Source organism: Papio anubis, chromosome 11 (assembly GCF_008728515.1).
Source record: "Papio anubis isolate 15944 chromosome 11, Panubis1.0, whole genome shotgun sequence".
Classification (NCBI taxonomy): domain Eukaryota; kingdom Metazoa; phylum Chordata; class Mammalia; order Primates; family Cercopithecidae; genus Papio; species Papio anubis.
The window spans coordinates 105,924,517-105,945,706 of record NC_044986.1 but is presented as its reverse complement, the minus strand read 5'-3'; the positions used below and the strand labels follow the sequence as shown (position 1 = coordinate 105,945,706).

Here is a 21,190-nt window from a genome sequence, read left to right as displayed (position 1 = left end):
CAAGAATATGTACTTAGTGATGATGGATGTATCAATTGGTATATTTAGGAAAACAATTCAGCATTATCTGGTGAAGTTTAATATGCACATGACTTGTGACCTAAACATATAACTTCTAGGTTTATACTTTAGAAAAATCTTGTACATGTGCACCAGGGCATGTGCAAAAATAAAATTATGGAAGTACTGTGAAAGAGCAAAAAAAAAAAAAAAAAAAAGAAAGAAAGAGAAAGAAAATAAAGAAAAAACCCAAAGACAATAAAAATATAATCAAGAGTCTAATGAATAAATTAATTATGGCATATTTATATAATGGAATGCGATACAGCAGTGAAAAATGAGTGGAACACAGCTATACGCACAACAGGGATGATTTTCTTAGCAGTGCAGATTGAACAAAAATTAAACAATTTAAGAAGAATGCTTACAGTATCCATCAATCATTTTGCAATCTAAACATAGGCTATACTATAGGCACATAAATGTATAATGTAAAACTATAAAGAAAAGAAAGGAAATGGTAAACAAAAGAAAGAGTCATTAGCTCTCAGTAGGAGGGAAACACTGCATCTTAAAGATCTTATTGTTTCTTATTAGATAAGCCTTTTAGTCTGGATGGTAGGTATACTGACATACAGGTGCCCATTGCCTACTTAGTCATACATGCATAAACACAAATTCTCTGCATATATTGTGACTTTTATGTTTTTTTTTGAGGCCCGGTCTTGCTCTGTGCCCCAGGCTGGAGTGCAGTGGCAGCGATCTCGGCTCACTGCAAGCTCCGCTCCCGGGGTTCCGCGCCATTCTCCTGCCTCAGCCTCCCAGTAGCTGGGACTACGAAGCCCACCACCTGCAGCCAGGCTAATTTTCTTGTATTTTTAGTAGAGGCGGGGTTTTCACCCGTGTTAGCCAGGATGGTCTCGATCTCCTGACCTCGTGATCCGCCCGTCTTGGCCTCCCAAAGTGCTGGGATTACAGGCGACTTTTATGTTTGTAAGAGTTATTTCTAAAAATTATTAAAACATGTAAATAAATAGAAATTAGATGAACATCACAAGATATTTTGATGTGTATGAATATGTATTTAAGAATTTTAAAATATCAATTGTCCTTGCAGTGGTTCCCATGGTCAAGGGAAAATGCTTTATCAGTATTTTGATCAAAATCAGTACTGTCAGTTGATTTTTTTGTTGTTGTTGTGGTGGTGAAATTATAGGAAGTAGAATCTCTAACATTTGAAAGTGGATATAATTTGGGAGAAAAATAGTAATGCTAACCAAATTCTACTCTTATTTTTATTTTTTAAAAATTGATACACAACAGATATATGTATTTTCAGGGTGCATATGATAATTTAATACATTCATCAAATTCTATTCTTTTTGGCCTCTATGAACATATTTCAAATAAATACAAGTAACTATGCTGGAAGAATGTACATTCTAATAAACCTTCCCTGGAGTCTTCATCAGGAGGAAATGACTGAGTAAAATTGATTTTTGCTTATTTTTCATTTAGAGTGGAAGATGGAGTAGGGAGAGAAATATAAGGTATGGATATGGTTAAAAGGACTTAGGGTGTCTTTTGGTCTCTCCCTGCTCTCAGCAATTGCAGTGCTTCCTAAAATAGAGTTGATGAATTTTATGAGGAATACATTATATCTGTGAAAATAAATGCATTTTTGAAAATCTCAGTCAAGATGAAATTAACCAAGATATTGAAAGGTATGTGCATCTGGGTCAACAAAATGAAAAAGACCATGGCTGAAATGCTTTTAGACTAAGTAAGCTGGATGCTTCCTGGATTTTACTGCAGTTCAGATTTAAAGATACTCGATATGTGTTTTGTATTGATTTATAAAATCAATGTACTTTAACATGCCATCTCTTTCTCTCTGTCTCTGTCTCTGCTCTGTCTCTATATATGTAGCTACATGTATACATATGTGTCTATATAATAGATACTCGTGTGTCTGTATATACATGGATCCATATATGCCTACACACACACACACACAGACACAGACATACACACCCTTTATAAAAACAAAGCCAAATGTGGTATAAATTCCTTTCTTTTCTCAAATGAGGTAAGTTTTTCTTTCAGTATGCAGTGTCTTATGTGTTCAAATTGTAGAGCATATTGAAAGTACAAAGAGTGAATTGCAATAGGAATATACAGCTAGGTCGATGCTGTTTTGTTACGGTTATTTTGGCACTCTCACTGACTACGGTATCTCATGGCTCCTGGCCTGGGGGAGAGAAGGAGGAGTATATGGCAAACACAACTGCAGTGGGGGACAGATTATGAACTAGTAAAGTACCCAAAGTTGTCATGTCAAGGCATAGACCAAATTCTTAAACGCCATATTCTGGCCATAACCAAGGGACCAGTAGGACACTTCAGGAGTACTGATAGGAGTGGCAGTGCAAAAAAGTGAGTTGTTTTTCTAAATCCATGGTGTAGATCTTCTTTAATCCAAAGCCAGTCCCAGGAAACTTTTTTTCAAGAAATGGAGTCATGATCAGCTCCTATTTAGAATATTGGGTAATTTTAAGGAAATTACAGAAACTTTAGACAGGGAAGAAAGGCAAAGAAGAGAAACTAAACCTTTAATGATAAACTACCATATTCCAGGGACAGGATTGTATTGGGTTTCTTTCATTATTTATCTCATATAATTCGCACAGAGGCTATTAGTATTGCCATTTTGAAGCCGGGGAACCGAATATCAGAGCATTTAAATAATTTATTTGTAACAATGCATACTAAATGGCAGGGCCACAATTTACATTGAAGCCTTTTTTTTTTTATTCCAAAAGCAAATTCTGCCCCCTTATATCTTTTCCAATATAAACTCTTTGGGAATTAAATATTGCTTAAAGGTAAATGAATCTCCTGGGAGAGGTGATTTAAGAGTATGTGTCAATAATAAATACACTCGTGAGAAAACCATGAACCTGAGGGTACAGGCATCCAGGAGAGTGTTTGAGGATGGGGAAAACAATCAAGCAATGAACATGTAAGAGACATGTGCTGAGTTGAAGGGAAAGGGTGATGCATTCTGATGTAATAATGACATTTGGTTTAGAAAGCTATGAGAGGGTAATATAGTGGCCGACTGCCATGGAAACTAGCAACAACTTGCAGTTTCTTAATTGTTTATAACATTGCAATTGGCATTTGGACAGGACAACTCTTCATTGAGCAGAAATACAGAACATTTAACAGCTGCCTCCCCCAGCTTCATCCCAGTAATGTCCCCCAGACATGGTGACAATCGACCCCCTACCCATACACCTATTTCCTAATATCCACTGGCACTTGAGAAGCAGAGTGTTAGGGAAGTGGTATACCACCTGGCAGTGGGACTCTAAGAGAATGTTGTAGAGATCTTAACTTACTAACAATTCCATATCCGAAGAGTCAAATGAAGCACTTAGGGAAGATTGAAATGAATCCTATGAGCCTGGTCCTAGCTGAGCAAACACAACTGGCTGTGTGTTTGAAGTGATGTGGAAGTGATTGAAGGCTTGAGCAAAATCCAACCTGTTTGTACTCTTGGATGAAGGGTTGAATAGAGAGATTGTATACCATCACCTTGGGGGACCAGACTACTAAAACATCTGAGAAAATGTAGTCACGATCACCACTCTGAGATTGCAAAAGGGCACATGTCTCAATAAGGGTGGAAATATCACAGAGGTTTGAGCCTGACCATAGGACTGCAAAGATCAAGAGCAAAGAGAGGAATCAATGCAGCTACAGAGAGAGCCTCTATAGAGCTCTGATTTTAAAAGGATGTCAGAGTTCAGTGCAATGCTCCTTATATTTGTGTTGCTTGGAGCAGTTGCAGCTGCATTTATGTTGTCTTTTTAAAAAACCGATTAATGCACACAACAGTGTTATTTAAAGGGATTCATATTAGCCTAATTTTATAGAGGAAATTGCAACTCGATGAGAGTAAGTGATGACATGAGGTCATACAGCTTGTAAGACAGAAAGGAGAACTCAAATCTGAGCCTTTCCACTGCATTTTTACTCCTTGCAGAGAGAAATGAACATATAAATATATATATATATATGATATTTATAACATATTTTACATGCACTATACATACACACTATTATACATACACTATATATACACACATACATTTGTACATTTGTGTATACATATATACACATATATTTAATAGTATACACACAGATGTATATATGTTATATATATAACATATATGTATTATATATAACATATATATATATAAAAACATTAGGTTGGATATATAAGGATATGACACTACCTTGAACCTATAAGGTAAGTGCTAAGTCAATTAAAACCCAAACCATCTAAGGAAAATATTGAGATACATTAGGTATTCGGGTGGAAAAACAAGAAGGAAGGAAGGAATAGACCCTTGATTTGGGACTGTTGGTACAATGCAGATGACTATGTTTGAGAAAGCAAAGCTCTTCCACTCTCTTCGAGTTTCTTTTCCTGTCTGAATGAACAGGATTGATCTTGCCATGTAAAGGGAAAGACAATGCGGAGATTGTCAGCACATTCAGGACATCGCATGGTCTGATTAGGATGGATCTAGTAAAATTCGGAGATGAGATCTCTGTCTTTCCCAGAAATGTGTAAACAGTCATGGAAACAAAAACATTTCCAGAAGGATGAGAGTTGGGAAAGTGTAATTATTTCAAAAATATACAATAAAATTTGTTTTGTAAACTAGAGACTGGATTTTGGGCAAGGATATGAAAGGGATATTCTCCTGCTATATAATATTTTTACATTAAGTATACCTGATTTTTAAAATAAGGCTTGATTTACTATAGAATATTCAACATGTACAATAAGGTATGGTGATGTAGAAAAAGGACTCCTATCCAAAGGCACTCCCTTCTTTGCATATGAGCATCTTCCTTCCCGGGCTGTTTCTGGACATTTTAAAAATGGATTTTGAATGATAGTTTTTAAGTCCTTAGAAAAGGAAGAGACAAAATGGGGTGTAGTGGTGCATGTCTGTAGTCCCAGCTACTACAAAGACTGAGGGAGGAGAATGGCTTGCAACCAGGAGTTCAACTCCAGCCTAGGCAACATAGCAAGACCCCATCTCTTAAAGAAAGGGAAGGGAAAAAGGAAAAAGACAGTTATCTTTGTTAGGTTGGGGGCATTATGGTTGAAGTGAAAGGTAGAACAATGCATGAACTTTCCCTCTCTAGAGCAGAACAGAACCAGGATGGAAGCCCTGCTGATAATGTAGAGATGTTCTAGATAGTATCTATCCCAAATGGATTATATAGGCTCTGGTCAACCTAGACAGAAATTCCAGGGGAGCCAATACTCACAAATATGGAAGCGGAATAACTGTTTTCTAGAAAGGCTGCCTGCAGGGAGCATGGTCAAAGCTGATTCAAGACAGATGCTTTGCAAACACAGGGCAGTCTACCCAAAAACCAAGCAGACCTCAAGTCCTGGGGACTATCTCTCACCTATAACTTGGCTGCAGCATGTGACTCCAGCATTTGACAACAGGATCTCCATATCCTTAGTCTAGGAGTGTAAATAATTCAAAGCAACCCTCTCTTTGTCCCTCATTTAGGAATAAGACTTTTTATTTTCTTCGGGTATTGACTTTTTTTCAGCTTCACTGAGATATAATTGGCAGATACAATTTGTATATATTTAAGATGTACAACATAGTGTTTTGATATACATTTACATTGTGAAATGATTACCACTATATACTTAATTAATATATCCATCACTTCACATACTTTTTTTGGGGGGGGGTAAGAACACGTAAGATCTATTCTTTTAGCAAATTTCAAGTATGCAATACAATATTATTAACAATAGTTGTCTAAGCTATATATTAGATCTTCAGAACTTTATTATCCTGAAAAACTGAAACCTTATACCCTTAAGTCAATGTCTCCGTGTTCACCCTATCCCCCTGCTTCTAGCGGCCACCATTCTACTCTCTGATTCTATAAGTGTAACTTTTTATATTCCACATATAGTATTTGCTTTTCTGGGACTGGCTTATTGCACATAACATAATTTCTTCCCAAGTTCATCCATGTTGACACCAATGACTTCCTTCTTTTTAAAGGCTGAATAGTATTCCATTTTGTACATATACCACATTTTCTTTATTCATCCACTGATTAGCACTTAAGTTGATCCTATATCTTGGCCACTGTGAAGAGTGCTGCAATGAACATAGAAGTTCTGATATCCTTTCCACATAATGATTTCACTTCTTCGGGATATATACTCAGAAGTGGAATTGCTGGATCATATAGTAGTTCCACTTTTAATTTTGTGGAAATCCTCTGCGTTATTTCCATAATGACTATACTTATTTACATTTCCACCAACAATGTATAAGAGTTCTCCTTTCTCCACCTCCTCGTCAACACTTTTTATCTTTCATGTTGTTCATAATAGTCATCCCAAATGGTATCTTTTATTCTGGTTTTTATTTGCGTTTCCTTAATGATTAGTGATGCTGAACATTTTTTATGTACCTATTGGCTATTTGTGTGTTTTCATTTGAGAAATGTTTGTTCAAGTCATTTTTCCGTTGTTTAATTGGGTTATTTGTTTTCTTCTATTGAGCTGAGTTCTTTATATATTTTGGATAATGACCTCTTAGCAGATATGTAATTTGCAAATGTCTTCTCCCGTTCTGCAGGTTTTCTCTTGACTCTGTTGATTGTTTTCTTTAACGGCTTTTCAGTTTCATGAAATCTCATTTGTCTGTTTGTGTTTTGTTTTAGGGGTCATCATATATATATATAGGGATCATCATATATATATATAGTTTTGCAGTTTCTGGTCTCACATTTAAGTCTTTAATCTACTTTGAGTTGATTTTGGCATATGGTGTGAAATAATGCTCCAATTTTATTTTTCTATGTGTGGATATCTAGTTTTCTAACAATATTTATTAAAGAGACTAACTTTTTAGCCATTGTGTTCTTGCCACAGTTGTTGAAAATCAATGACCATAAATGCTTAGATTTGGGGCTGGGCTGTCTATTCTGTTCCATTGGTCAGTGTGACTGTTTTCATTCCAGAACCATTCTGTTTTGATTTCTGTAGCTTTGTAGTAGATTTTGAAATCAGGTAGTGTGATGCCTCCAGCTTTGTTCTTCTTGCTCAAGATCACTTTGGCAGTTACAGGCCTTTTGTGGTTCCATATGAATTTCATGATTTGTTTTCTATTTCTTTGAAAATGCCATTGGGATTTTTATAAGAATTGCATTTAATATGTAGATTGCTTTGGGTCACATGGAAAGTTGAATATTTTTAATTTTCAATTCTTCTAATCTATGATCACAGGATATCATTCCTTTTATTTGTGATTTCTTTAATTTTCTTTCACCAGTACTTCAGTTTACAGATCTTTTATCTGTTTGGATAAAATTATTTCTAAATATTTTAATTTTTGATGCTATTGTATATGAGAGTGTTAATTTGTTTTGGATAGTTCATTGTTAGTGTATAGAAACACAACTTATTTTCACGTGTTTATTGTGTATCTTATACTTTCACTGAATTTGTTTATTAATGCTAACAGTTTTTTGGGGGAGTTTTCAGGGTTTTGTATATAGAGCATTATGTCATCTGCAAAGAAAATTTTATTTCTTCCTTTCTGGTTTGTCTTTTATTTCTTTTTTCTTGATTAATTGCGCTGGCTAGAACTTCTAATATTATATTGAATAGAAATGGCAAGAATGAGAATCCTTATCTTGTTACTAATCCCGAGAAGCTTTTAGCTTTTTATTGTTGAGTGTGATACTATCTGTGGACTTGTCATACATATTCTTTATTATCTTAAGTTATATTCCATCTCTACCTAATTTGTTGAGAGTTTTTATCATGAAAAGATGTTAAATTTTGTCAAATGCTTTTTTGTGTATATTGAGATGATCATATAATTCTTAATCTTCATTCTATTAATGTGGTATATCACATTTAGTGATTTGTATATGTTAAAACAAGGATAAAACCTATGTGATCATGGGGAATGATCTTTTTAATGTACTGTTAAATTAGATTTTCTATTATTTTGTTAAGGATTTCTGCATCTACATTCATCAGGGATATTGCCCTGTAGTTTTCTTTTATTGTAATATTTTTATCTGACTTTGGTATCCAGGTAATGCTGGCCGTGAGAAAAGAGTTTGCAAGTGTTTCTTTCTCTTCAATTTTTTTTGAAGATTTTGAGTAGTACTGATGTTAAATATCCTTTAAGTGTTTGGTAGAATTTACCCCAGTAAAGCCATGAGGTCATGAGCTTTTTTGAAGGTTTTTGATTACTGATTAAGTCTCTTTACGTGTTATTTGTTTTTTTCAGATTTTCTATTCTGTTTTTTTGTTCTGGTTTCTTTTATCCATATTTTCTATTCTGTTTAGAGTTTCTATACTGTTCTGTTCAGACGTGGTAATATGTATGTTTCCAGAAGTTTATACACTGCTTCTAGGTTATTTAATTTGTTGGCATATAATTTTTATAGTAGCTTCTTCTGGTCTTTTATATTTATATGGTATCAATTGTAATCTCTTCTTTCACTTAAAATTTTTTTTTCACTCTTGTTGCCCAGGCTGGAGTGCAATGGTGCAACCTTGGCTCACTGCAACCCCTGCCTCCCGGGTTCAAGCGATTCTCCTGTCTCAGCCTCCTGAGTAACTGGAATTATTGGTGCATGCCACCATGCCCAGCTAGTTTTTGTATGTTAAATAGAGACAGGATTTCATCATATTGGTTTGGCTGGTCCTGAACTCCTGATCTCAGGTGATCCACCTGCCTCAGCCTCCCAATGTGCTGGGATTACAGGCATGAACCACTGCACCTAGTCACTTGTAATTTTATTATTCTATTTTTTCTTAGTTTAACTAAAAGTTACTGTTTTATTTTACAAAAAAAAAAAAAAAAAAAAAAACCGAGTCCTACTTTCATTAACCTTTTGTATTGTTTTTTTCTAGTCTCTATATCATTCATATATTTTCTGATCTTTTTTTTATTACCTTCCTTCTGCTAACTCTTTATTATTTCCTTTCTTAAGCTTAGTTTGTTCTCTTTTCCTGTTCCTTGAGGTGTCATATTAGGTTGCTTTTATGAAGTCTTTCTTTTTTCTTCATGTGGGTATTTATTGCTATAAACTTACCTCTTAGGACTGCTTTTGCTGCATCCCATAAAATTTAGAAAGTTGTATTTGTTTGTTTGTCTCAAGATATCTTTTAAGTTCACTGTTGATTTCTTCTTTGACTCATTGGTTATTCAGAACTATGTTATTTAATTCTCACATATTTGTGAATGTTTCCAATTTTCCTCCTCTTATTGATTTCTACTTTCATTTCATTGTGGTCTGAAAAGATACTTGATATTACTTAAATCTTCCTAAATCTGTGAAGACTTTTATTTGACCTAACACATGGATCTATCCTAACAAATATTCTGTGTGCATTTGTAAAGAATGTATATTCTGCTGCTGTTGGATGAAACATTCTGTATATCTCTGTTAAATTCATTTGTCTTCAGTCTTGTGCATGTCTTCTGTATACTTACTGATTTTTTGGTCTGGATGACCCATCCATTGCTGAAAGTGGCAATATTGAAGTCCTCTACTATTATTGTATTGGTGAACTATTTCTCCTTTTAGCTCTCTTAATATTAATATTTGCTTTATATATTTATGTTTTGTTGTTGTTGTTGTTGTTGTTGTTTTGAAGTGGAGTCTCACTTTGTCGCCCAGGCTGGAGTGCAGTGGCACAATCTCCACCTCCTGGGTTCACATCATTCTCCTGCCTCAGCCTCCTGAGTAACTGGGACTACAGGTGCCCGCCACCACGCCCGGCTAATTTTTTTTTTTTTTTTTTTTTTTTTTTTGTATTTTTAGTAGAGACGAGGTTTCAGCATGTTAGCCAGGATTGTCTCGATCTCCTGACCTCGTGATCTGCCTGCCTCGGCCTCCCAAAGTGCTGGGATTACAGGCGTGAGCCACCGCACCCGGCCATATATTTATGTTCTTAATATTGGGGGCATAAATGTTTATAATTTTATACCCTTTTGATGCATTGATATCGTTATCATTGTCTTTTGTGACAGTTTTTGATTTAACATCTATTTTGTCTGATACAGTTATGGCTATTCCTGGTCTCTTTTGGTGCAATTTGCAGGGACTATCTTTGTCCATCCTTAACTTTCAGCATATGAGTGTCCTTAAAGCTAAGGTTAAGTCTTTTGTTGAGAACATATAGTCGGATCTTTAAACAAACAAACAGAATCAATTCAACCACTATATGTCTTTTGATTGAAGAATGTAATCCATACATTTAAAGTAATTATTTATAGGTAAGACTTACTATTGACTTATTGTTAACTGTTTTCTATTTTATAGCCCTTTTCTTGTTTTCTTCCTCTCCTGTTGTTTTCTTTTTGATTTGATAATTTTTTGTTGTGATTTGCTTTAATTTCTTTATCTTTATATCTGCCATCAATTTTTCCTTTGTGGTTACCACTAAGCTTACATAAGACATCTTCAAGCCGTAGCATATGTTTTAAACTGATAACAACGTAGCTTTCTCCACATACAAAAACTACACTTTAATTTCTCCTCTCCTCATATTTTTTGTAGTTTATTTCACAATTTTATCTTTTTTATTATGTATTCATTAATAAATTATTATAGCTATATTTCCAATACCTTTGTCTTTTAACTTTTATACTAGAGTTAAAAGTGAGTTGTGGAGCACTATTGGAATATAAGAATAGCTGAGTGTGATTGCATTCTGACCTTTACAGTGAGTCTTATTCTTTCATATATTTTCATATTGTTAGTTTCTATCATTTCACTTCAACTTAAAGATTCTCTTTACTATTTCTTATGAGGTAGTTCTAATGGTGATGAACTCCCTCGTCTTTTATTTGTCCAGGAAATTTTGTCTCTCTTCTACATTATAAAAGTCAACTTGACTAGGTATAGTATTCTTGGTCATTGCTGGTTTACTTTGAACACTTTGTATTTATCATACTTCTTTCTTTTGCCCTGTAAGGTTCCTGCTGAGAAACACCCGGATAGCCTTACAGACATTTCTTTTTATGTCATGAGTAGATTTTTGTCTTGCTGCTCTCAAAATTCTTGTTGTGTTTTTGACTTCAGAGAATTTGTTAATAACATGTTTTTGTAATGATCTGTTTATGTCTAAACTTCTTGGGATTCTTTGGGCTTCATGGATCTGGACGTTCATTTCTTTCTCCAGATTTGGGAAGTTTTCTGTTATTGTTTATGCATAATAAGTTTTCGCCTTTTCTCTTTCTCTGCTTCTTCTGGAACTCTCATAATGAATATATTGGTTCACTTAATGATGTCTCATAATTCCTGTAGCCTTTCTTTGCTCTTATAAAAATTCTTTTGTTGTTGCTCCTCTTACCAGGTAATTTTAAATGCTCTGTCTTCAAGCTTGCTGATTCTTTCTCCTGCTTTAACAAGTCTACTGTTGAACCTCTCTATGGAATTTTTCAGTTCAGTTAATGTGTTCTTCCATTCCAGAATTTCTGTTTGCTTCTTTTTTTCATGGTTTCTATCTATTTGTTACACTTCTTGTTTTATTCTTGTATTGCTTTCCTGATATCTGTTAGTTTTGTACTTGTGTTCTCCTGTAGCTCACTGAGCTTCAAGATGATTATTTTCAATTATTCGTCAGGCAGTGCATAGATCTCCAATTCTTTGAGGTCTGTTATGGGTGCTTTATTTGGTTATCTTGATGCTGTCATGTTTCCTTGATTATTTGTGAGCCTTGTTACCTTGCATTGGTAATGTACTCTGCATTTGAAGAAGTAGGCACTTCTTTCAGTCTTTATATACTGATGTTGACAAAAAATGACATTCACTACTCAGTCCATCCAGAAATTCTGTGCTGGTGGCTGACAAAGTCTATGTTCAGGCTTACTTCTGGAGTTTTTGGGTAGGCTGGCTGGATCAGCGTTTGGGTGGGCCTACTGCCTGGGTCCACAGGAGTTAACCTGGTGCCTGGGTCTGCAGATGTAGGCCTGGAGCCTCGATTAACTGGGCAATCCTAGTGTCTGGGTCTGCATGACAGGCATGGTTCCTGGGTCAGTGAGTTTGGGCCTGCATCTTGGGTCTATGGGAATCAACCTGGCACAAGGGTTCACAAGGGCTTACCTGAAGCCTAGGTTTGTGAAGGCCAAACTACTTGGTACTGGGTGCCACATCATCCAGCCTGGAGCCTGGAGCCATGTGGGCCAGCCTGGAATCCAGGATTGCAAGTGCTGGTCTGGTGTCGGGGTGGGCCTGGCGTATGGAGTCACATGGGTTAGCCTGGAGCTTAGGTCTCTATGGGCCTGCCTGAAGGGGTTCACTGGGATGGGCCAGTGTCGGGGTCTACAGGAAGACTTGGTGCTGCTCACTTTACTCACCCGGAGGGTATCTTTCTCTGCACTGGGCTGCATAGGCTTGGAGAAGACTTGATGTGGGTAATGTGAAATTTTCTTACCTATCTTCTTCAATGTGTCTTTTCTTATTTTTGGGCTCCACTTAGGTGCTATAATCTCTCACCTGGGTTTCTTAGTTCTTGTGAAGGTATTTTTGTCTATGGGTGATTGCATAAATTGATTTTTCTGAAAGCGGACAAGTACTGGAAACTCCTGTTCTACCATATTGTTGCCATTACTCTACCTGCAGGATTAAGGCTTTTGAAATATTAGTTGGTTCTATTTTGATAGAGGAAACAAACTTGTCAGCCAGTTCAGTGTCTCCATGAAAAGCCAGATGCCTTGTGTACTATAAAACTCCAAGGGTTGGCATGCATAGTCCGCAGTCTAGATATGATTCTGAATGAACCCGTATCTAGAAATCCTAGATAATCAGAAACATTTAAGGAGGTGGTGAGGGGAGCCATTGACAGTGATCACTAGGAGGAATTAACATTAATTAAGAACATATTACATGAATTTCTTTTAGGAGCAAGATGGAGGAAACAAGAACTGAAATCACCAATTTTGTTGTTAGTTCAAAATGAAAATTCAGGAAGAAGGTTTGGGCTTTTTGGTGTTTGATTTTTGGCTTCTGTTTGTTTGTTTGTTTTTTGTCTGTCTTTCCCTCTTCATCTACACATTTCACCTCCTGTTCTTTCTGGAGTTCGGGAGAGACTTTTTATATGGTCAACACAAATTTTTATATTGGTAATTTTATGAACATAATTTGCAGCTGATAACAGAGTTGTCACTTGTTGCTTTTTTTCCCCCCAAGGAATGGTTTTGTTGTGGTTTATAATCCCCAATGGTGCCTTATGTCAATAAAATTAAGGAGTCTATGACATGTGATATATGTTAACACATGTAAATATATTTTGATTTTGTATACAAAATCTATTTGATGTATTTTACCTTGACAGCTGGTTACAAGTATAAATATGGTAACTGTTTGGTGATTGACACTATTATAGGTTGCTTCCTAAGAACTGATGGCTATATTTTAATATAAAAGACCCTTGATATATTTTAACTTGATAGCTGGTTGGAATTGTAAAGGGAAAGTATTTGGTGATTGACAGTATTATGGGTTTCTTCCTAGGAACCAGTGATTAGTAAACTCACATGAATTTCTGAATGCTTCTATTTCTTCCCTTCATTTTATTTTATTAACCGTCTAGTTTGCAAATACAAGCCAATATCCTCATAGTGAACTATATGGTCCACTAGCACCAATTTTATTCAGAGGAAGTCTGTTACATAAAACCTGTCATTGCACTGTAGCAGCTGTCGGACAGTTACATTACCAAATAACTTACCACAACTTTTCATTTTCAGATTATCAATTGCTGCCACACATGGTTTTGTTTAAAAATCTGACAAGTATTTGTATTAAAGAAGGTAGTTTATAGCACGTGAAATGTATTGTGACTTACAAAATAGAACTTTTGCAAAACATAATTTGAATTGTTCTGAGACCTCATCAAGTTGTTCAAGCAACTTGTCCACCAACAACACTGAGCTATTGACAAACAATAAATGCAAACATGCAGTTAAATAATTCAATTCTTCATGAATAGAAGAAATGGAACACATGTAAGGTTAGTCAGAGATCATGATAAGGAAGTGGGTCTTCAAATCCTTATGGATGAAAGATCATAAATTTCAGATCTATTTGATTAATGTGTAGAGATAACAGTACATATGTCATATAATAAAGATGGCATATACCATTATCATTTGCACTCTAAAGACAACATTTAGCTACAAATGTTCAATGCCCTACAGGCATACCCATCAACTCAAACCTTTCCTCTTGGGTCCAAAATATTAACTAAAAGATGATGAAGTAGAATATTTTATGGAGTACCTTACACATTAAAGTTTTACGGAGTGTTTCACAAGCAATTATAGCTTCTTTGTGCTGCTTTTATTACGATGACACTTCCAATTAAACAAAACAACCACTTGCAACCAATAGGAGGTTAACATTTTTACAAAGTGCTTGTTCCATCAGAATGTAAGGAGAAATATATCAAACTAAGAATTTTGGACACTCAGGTTTTTGTTATCTATTATCCTGTAGTTGGGATCAATAGTCTACCTTAACTCAAACAAGAATAAGGCAGGTAAACACATGTCGTACATTTAGGTCTGACGCACAATTTTAAAGTCATATAAATATCCTAGCGTAAGTCCAAGATTAACTTGTAAAGGCTTCATAGAAAAGGCCTCAAGAGGTAAAAATTTGAGCAAATATAAGTGATTCATTGGTTTTCTGCAAACTTTTAAGCATTTGTCTTACAGTATTCACTCTTTCAGCCATCACAACAACCCAACGATATTGACTCCGTTACACTCCCATTTAGCAGATTAGGTAACTGAACTACACAGAGTTTAAGTAACTTAGTCACATCACTAGGAAATAATTTTCTTCTACTAGGAAATGAATTATCTCATCGTGTGTGATTCCCATATCAATTTACGTCTCATTTGGTGAATTGCAATAGAGGAATATAATATAAATCTATTTATGAAATCTTCCAATTAAAATAAAGAGCCTTTAGTATTACAATAAAAGTAGCATGATTTCAGGTGGCCAACACCCTGCTCTAAGGCATAAGTGCTGGAATTTTCACACAGACAGAACAGGTCTTTTCTTCCTCAACCTCCTTGTTTAAGTATAAAATCCAATGAGGGAGAGTATATAGCAGATCCTTGAATAAAGTTGTTCTGCTCAACATCATTCTTCAATGTTGATGAGAAAAGAAACACAAAAAACTGACTCCTGGTTAGGGCCACTGTCGTGTGGAGTTTGCGCGTTCTCCCCATGTCTGCGTAGGCTTTCTCTGGGTACTTTGGTTTCCTCCCACATTCCAAAGATGTACACATCAGATTTACTGCATGTCGACATGGTTTCAGTGTGATTGAGTGTGGGTGTATGTGGGAATGTGCCCTGTGATGGAATGGCATCTGGTCCAGGGTTGGTACTTGCCTCACTCCCTTAGCTGCCAGGAAAGGCTTAGGCCACCTGTGACCCAGAACCAAAATAACTGGATAAATAATTATCTTATCTGTTTTTATTAACCTTTCTTAAATGTATGTAGAGCTCAAGTTTATTTAAATAAGTGTTTTTGGAACACTTTATTTAGAAGTTTGGTGAGGTTTTGTATCCAGAAATATGCCATAGGAACTTAATTCTTACTGATATCAGTTAGCCAGTGCTGAAATTGATTGCCTTACATATTTTACCTTAAAGTGACAGTTTCCAAGAACTTAGAGATGTTAAGTGAGGCCTTACTGGATAATTATGGAAAGTGTCATCCAGTGGCAATTTTAACTTGTTTATGGGGATTGTCAGCATTCCTACAGAGTGATTGCCTTAGAAATGACGTCAAGATAAGTAAAAATAATACTGCCTAGCTTTCTGTCTTCTAATGTATCTGTTGTAAGGCTGGACACAAAATGACTGCAAAAATATACTGTAAAGAGTCCATAACATTTGGAATCACAAGACCTATTCTAGCCATGTGGCTTTAGGCAAATTACCCAGCCTTATTAAATACTTCATTTAATAAATGAAAATAATACTAACTGCACCATTATTCTTTTTTAAAGTTAGTGCAAGAACACAATAAAAAAAAATACATGAAGGTTGGGTGCAGTGGCTCATACCTGTAATCCTAGCACTTTGGGAGGCAAAGACAGGTGGATCACTTGAGACCAGGAGTTCAAGACCAGCCTGGCCAACATGGCGAAACCATGTCTCTACTAAAAATACTAAAATTAGCTGGGCATGGTAGTGCATGCCTGTAATCCCAGCCACTTGGGAGACTGAGACAGGAGGATCGCTTGAGCCTGGGAGGCGGAGTTTGCAGTGAGCCAAGATCATGCCACTGCACTCCAGCCTGAGTGACAGAGCAAGACTCTGTTTCAGAAAAAAAAAAAAAAAATGAAAAAATATAATTAGCAAAGGCCTATATAGATACTGGTTAATTTCATCATTATCAGAATAATATTTCAGGTTAGTAAATACATAGTTATGGTTAATAAATCTATAATGATTGAATGGGATTTATTCATGACAAGATCTACAATGATAGAATCCCCCAACTGACTCGATGAGGCTTACAGGTGTAAAAACAGATTATTCACATGACTAGAGACCACCTACGGAAAGCGGCCCAAGGAAATTTTTCAAGGTACAAGAACAAAGCTGTTGATTACAACCAATCTTAGAATTTGACTCTGGTTTTGCTAATTGCTAAGGCAAAAGAGAGTGGCCATATATTCGCTATTATTTGAGATTCAAAGAACAAAATATGTTTGCTTCTCTTACTTGATTCTTTTACATGAAGATATCTTTCTCAGTCCCAAATTATCTGCATAAATGACCACTTTTCTGCAAAGGCAGATGAGCAAATGAGTGCTATTTATAGTAGAATCATATAGTAAGTGAAGGAGACATTGTATGATTAGCTCTTCAAATGGCTACAGAGATATGTAAATAAAATGGTTAAAACACATACCTGATGGATTATAAATCATTCTACTATAAAGAAACGTGCACACATATGTTTATTGCAGCACTATTCACAATATCAAAGACTTGGAACCAACTCAAATGCCCATCAATGATAGACTGGATAAATAAAATGTGACACATAAACCCCATGGAATACTATGCAGCCATAAAAAAAGGATGAGTTAACGTCCTTTGCAGGGACATGGATGAAGCTGGAAATCATCATTCTCAGCAAAGTAACACAAGAACAGAAAACCAAACACTGCATGTTCTAACTCATAAGTGGGAGTTGAACAATGAGAACACATGGACACAGGGAGGGGAACATCACACACGGGGGCCTGTCAGAGGGTGGGGGCCTTGGGGAGGGATAGCATTAGAAGAAGTACCTAATGTAGATGATACATTGACGGTTGCAGCAAACCACCATGGCACATGTATACCTATGTAACAAACCTGCACATTCTGCACAGGTATCCCAAAACTTGAAGTGTATATAAAAAAAAATTTAAAAAAAAAAAAAAAAGGCCAGGCACGGTGGCTCACGCCTGTAATCCCAGCACTTTGGGAGGCCCAGGCAGGCGGATCACGAGGTCAGGAGATCGAGACCATCCTGGCTAACACGGTAAAACCCCGTCTCTACTAAAAATACAAAAAATTAGCTGGGTGGGGTGGCGGGCGCCTGTAGTCCCAGCTGCTCGGGAGGGTGAGGCAGGAGAATGGCGTGAACCCGGGAGGCGGAGCTTGCAGTGAGCTGAGATCTGGCCACTGCACTCCAGCCTGGGTGACAGAGCAAGACTCCGTCTCAAAAAAATAAAAATATAAATAAATAAATAAATAAGCAAACATATTGCTTAAATTACGCCAAAACATTAAGAACCAGAAAAGTAACATATATGTACACATAAAATATACATATGTATTTATATAAATAAATATATATTTTATATATAATCTTTAGCTGGGAATGCCCAGAACAGTCAAAGAAAAGCAGTAAATGTCTGATGGGGTGTTGGTAGCTATGAGTGCCTTTAAAGCTTTGGAGTTTTGTTGCATTAATTTGCATAACTCTTTCTTATTTAACACCTAATTACATTCCCCTGCAAGCATGTAAGGCTTCTCTCCACTCAATTATTAGCCACTACTGAAGTGATATTTTTAAAATCTGGAAACTTAAGGAGAACTAGGTAAAGCCTATCATTAGATGGGCTTCACCAAGAAGTCAAGAATTTTATTTCTTGGTCGTTAGAAACTAACCTGAGATATTGATATAATTAACTTTCAATATAGCCAAGAAGAACAAGCAAGTATTCTCTGAATAAGTAAAATTAAGCTCATTTTGCAGAGTACTAGGGTTTTTTTCCTTCTTGGGGTTTTTATTTTTTTTTCATAGTAATTCTTCGTGGTGGTGGTACTAGTAGTGGTAATAGTAATAGAAGTACCAGACATGCTAGTAATTGTGGTAGCAGTTTCTTGTTCACTGTGGTTGTAGCAACCATAATACTCATAGTAACATAACTTATTTTAATATTCTAGTAACAAAATAATTAAAAACTATATCTGTTGCTTATACATGTTAACAAATTCTTCTATATTTCTACTTAGTTCTTTGGAAACAATTTGAAATTTCACCCTTGACATTTGATAAATTGTAGATTTGGGGAACAGTTTCCTGATCAAAAGAAACAATAGTTAATGGTTTCTGTCATCTGAAAACTGGGTTATTGAGAGTGGAGAGAAGTTTCTTAGCAAATCTATGAAAGTATATATAGTTTCTTAGCAAATCTATGTAGAAACATTGAGGGGAAAGTATATATATTTTATTTATTTAAATACTAGCAGTAAGTATGAAGTGTCTGAAATCATCAGTGCTCTTACATTTTGCAACAGTGTATTTCTAGGTATTGCTGGTGTTCTTACAAAGTTGTCTTGGAGAATGGATTTTGTACTTATGTAAAATTATCTTCCTTCCTTGAATAACTGACCTCCATCCTCCAAGTTAAGCAGTTTCTTCTGTTTGTACTTGGAGAATATAAAGAAGAGAAATAACCTGCTTGGAGCTATTTTCTCGGAAATAACACTTTCAGCGTCTAATTCAAACATTTCCCTTAAGAGATGGTATCTATAGAATTTTCGTATTCATTTTAATGATAGATTATAAATGCATGCTGGTGAGAATAGGAGAAAAAATAGAGACCCTGGAAAACAGTTACTCTTCATGTTTATAATGTTAAGGATGTGATATTGCACTTTGATATTAGGAGTATGACTGAAAATCTAGAAGGAAGTATAATAAAAGCAATGACCTTATCACCATAATATTTTTAATACACTTTAGCTAGGTGAAATTACAAATGTACGAAATTCTGCTTAAAGCATCAGGTATTTATTTTGAAAGATAGTGCTTGGTAAATAAGAAACAATAAGTCATATAAGAAACAAGAAGTCATGATGATAAAAGTACACATTGAATATTTTTCCAGTTAAAATATTTTTTAAGATGAATAGCTCTCTAGCTATTCATCTTAAAAAATTATTCAATTATGCTTTTGATGAAATGTTAAAAGGTAGTCAAAGGAAAGAAGATATTCCCAAAAAGAGAGAAATTAATTTCTAAGTAAATAGCTACAGGTTTAATTCTGTAATATCTTACCTAGACATCACAGTTTGGAATTTGAAACAATGAAGACCACAATCTGCCAATGAAATATTTATTCAGACCATAAAATGAGTTATCAAAGTTTAACATTTTTTGAGCTTCAAATATCATTATCTTATTAATATAAAATGATTTATATTAGTGCCGGGTATCTAATTAACTCATGACTGCCCAAACATTACAATTGCATTGTCACAAATAATTTGCCTTGCATTTTATTTGTGTGTGTGCATTTGCATATGTATCTCAATTGTGTATTTCTTAGATTAATATTAAAATTAGTTAGCAATCCCTGAGCTGACTCTCCTTTCAGGCAGTTAAAGACTTTGAAGGCAAGAAGCCAGCACAGGATTAACAATTTGTCATGGATAATCCACAAAGTAAATAAACCTACTGTGAATAATAGAAAGGGAGTTAGACTTGTAACATAGGAGCTATTGAAAGTTAATTCAAAGCCAAAGTCCTCCATAGTAAATTCCTTCTCATTATCCAACTGCTAGAATAGACTGGCATTGATTAGATCTCTAAATAGGGAGGCATTTGTGCATTGTCAATGTTTTACCAACTTATCTGTAAACATATAGACTTTATCTTCTTGATAGCATGCTGATAATGTAGAGGCTTGAGCAAACCAAGAATGTGAAAACTTCACCATGGGTGTTTAGCCCCCTTTCAACTTTCAAGTAAAAAAAAAAAAGATCAAAACATTTTCTGCATTGTACCAGATGTCATTTCTAAAATTCCTATGCTGAGATGGTAGCTTAAATAAATATTATGAAAATGAATTCACTCATTAAAAGGACTTGTGTGGTAAGCTAGTGTTAAAATAACAAGGGATTAATAACAGCAAATTGAATATTTGAGTTACTTATAATGCAGTATTAGCATTTTTAGCCTAATAATCTCATCCAGATAGTAGTCACTTTTCCCCCAATTAAAATTGTACATGTTATAGATTTTGGGTTTGCAAGGTTCTACCAAATTATACAAGAATTTGTTACTTAATCCAGACCAAGTATTGTTAATAAGATACTAAGATATTAAATACGTTCCTTTTTTTCCAGCTACCATGACATTTTATTTTCATAATACGACTGTAATTGAGTTTGTAGTATTTTAATCATAATTTTATATGGGCTTCTTTTTCTGAATATGTTTCCTATTTTTCTAATTCTAGGTTTCATATACACTGGAGAAGTGGTACATCGAATGCTAACAGCCACACAGTACATAGCACCTTTAATGGCAAATTTTGATCCCAGTGTATCCAGAAATTCAACTGTCAGATATTTTGATAATGGTATGTATTGAATAGCCTATTTTTTTTGCTGCATGTGTATTTTTAAACCTCAAGCATCAGATTCCTGTTAATGTTTTTCTTAATTGTTTATTTTTTGGTGTGTAAACTGCTTGATGCAAATGGTCTGAGATGACAAATGTTATTCTGCTAAGATTTATAAAGTACACAAATGGCATTCATTCATTCATTCAACA

The 21,190-nt window shown here is 35.2% G+C and overlaps 1 protein-coding gene across 1 annotated transcript in view; it reads left to right on the top strand.

The window, feature by feature from the left end:
• Positions 1-21,190, top strand: part of PLXDC2 (plexin domain containing 2) — a 453,142-nt gene that overhangs the window by 300,405 nt on the left and 131,547 nt on the right. The window contains exon 5 of the mRNA XM_031652709.1: positions 20,874-20,996. Within this exon, the coding sequence (XP_031508569.1) occupies positions 20,874-20,996 (123 nt within the window). The remainder of the gene's footprint in view (positions 1-20,873; positions 20,997-21,190) is intronic.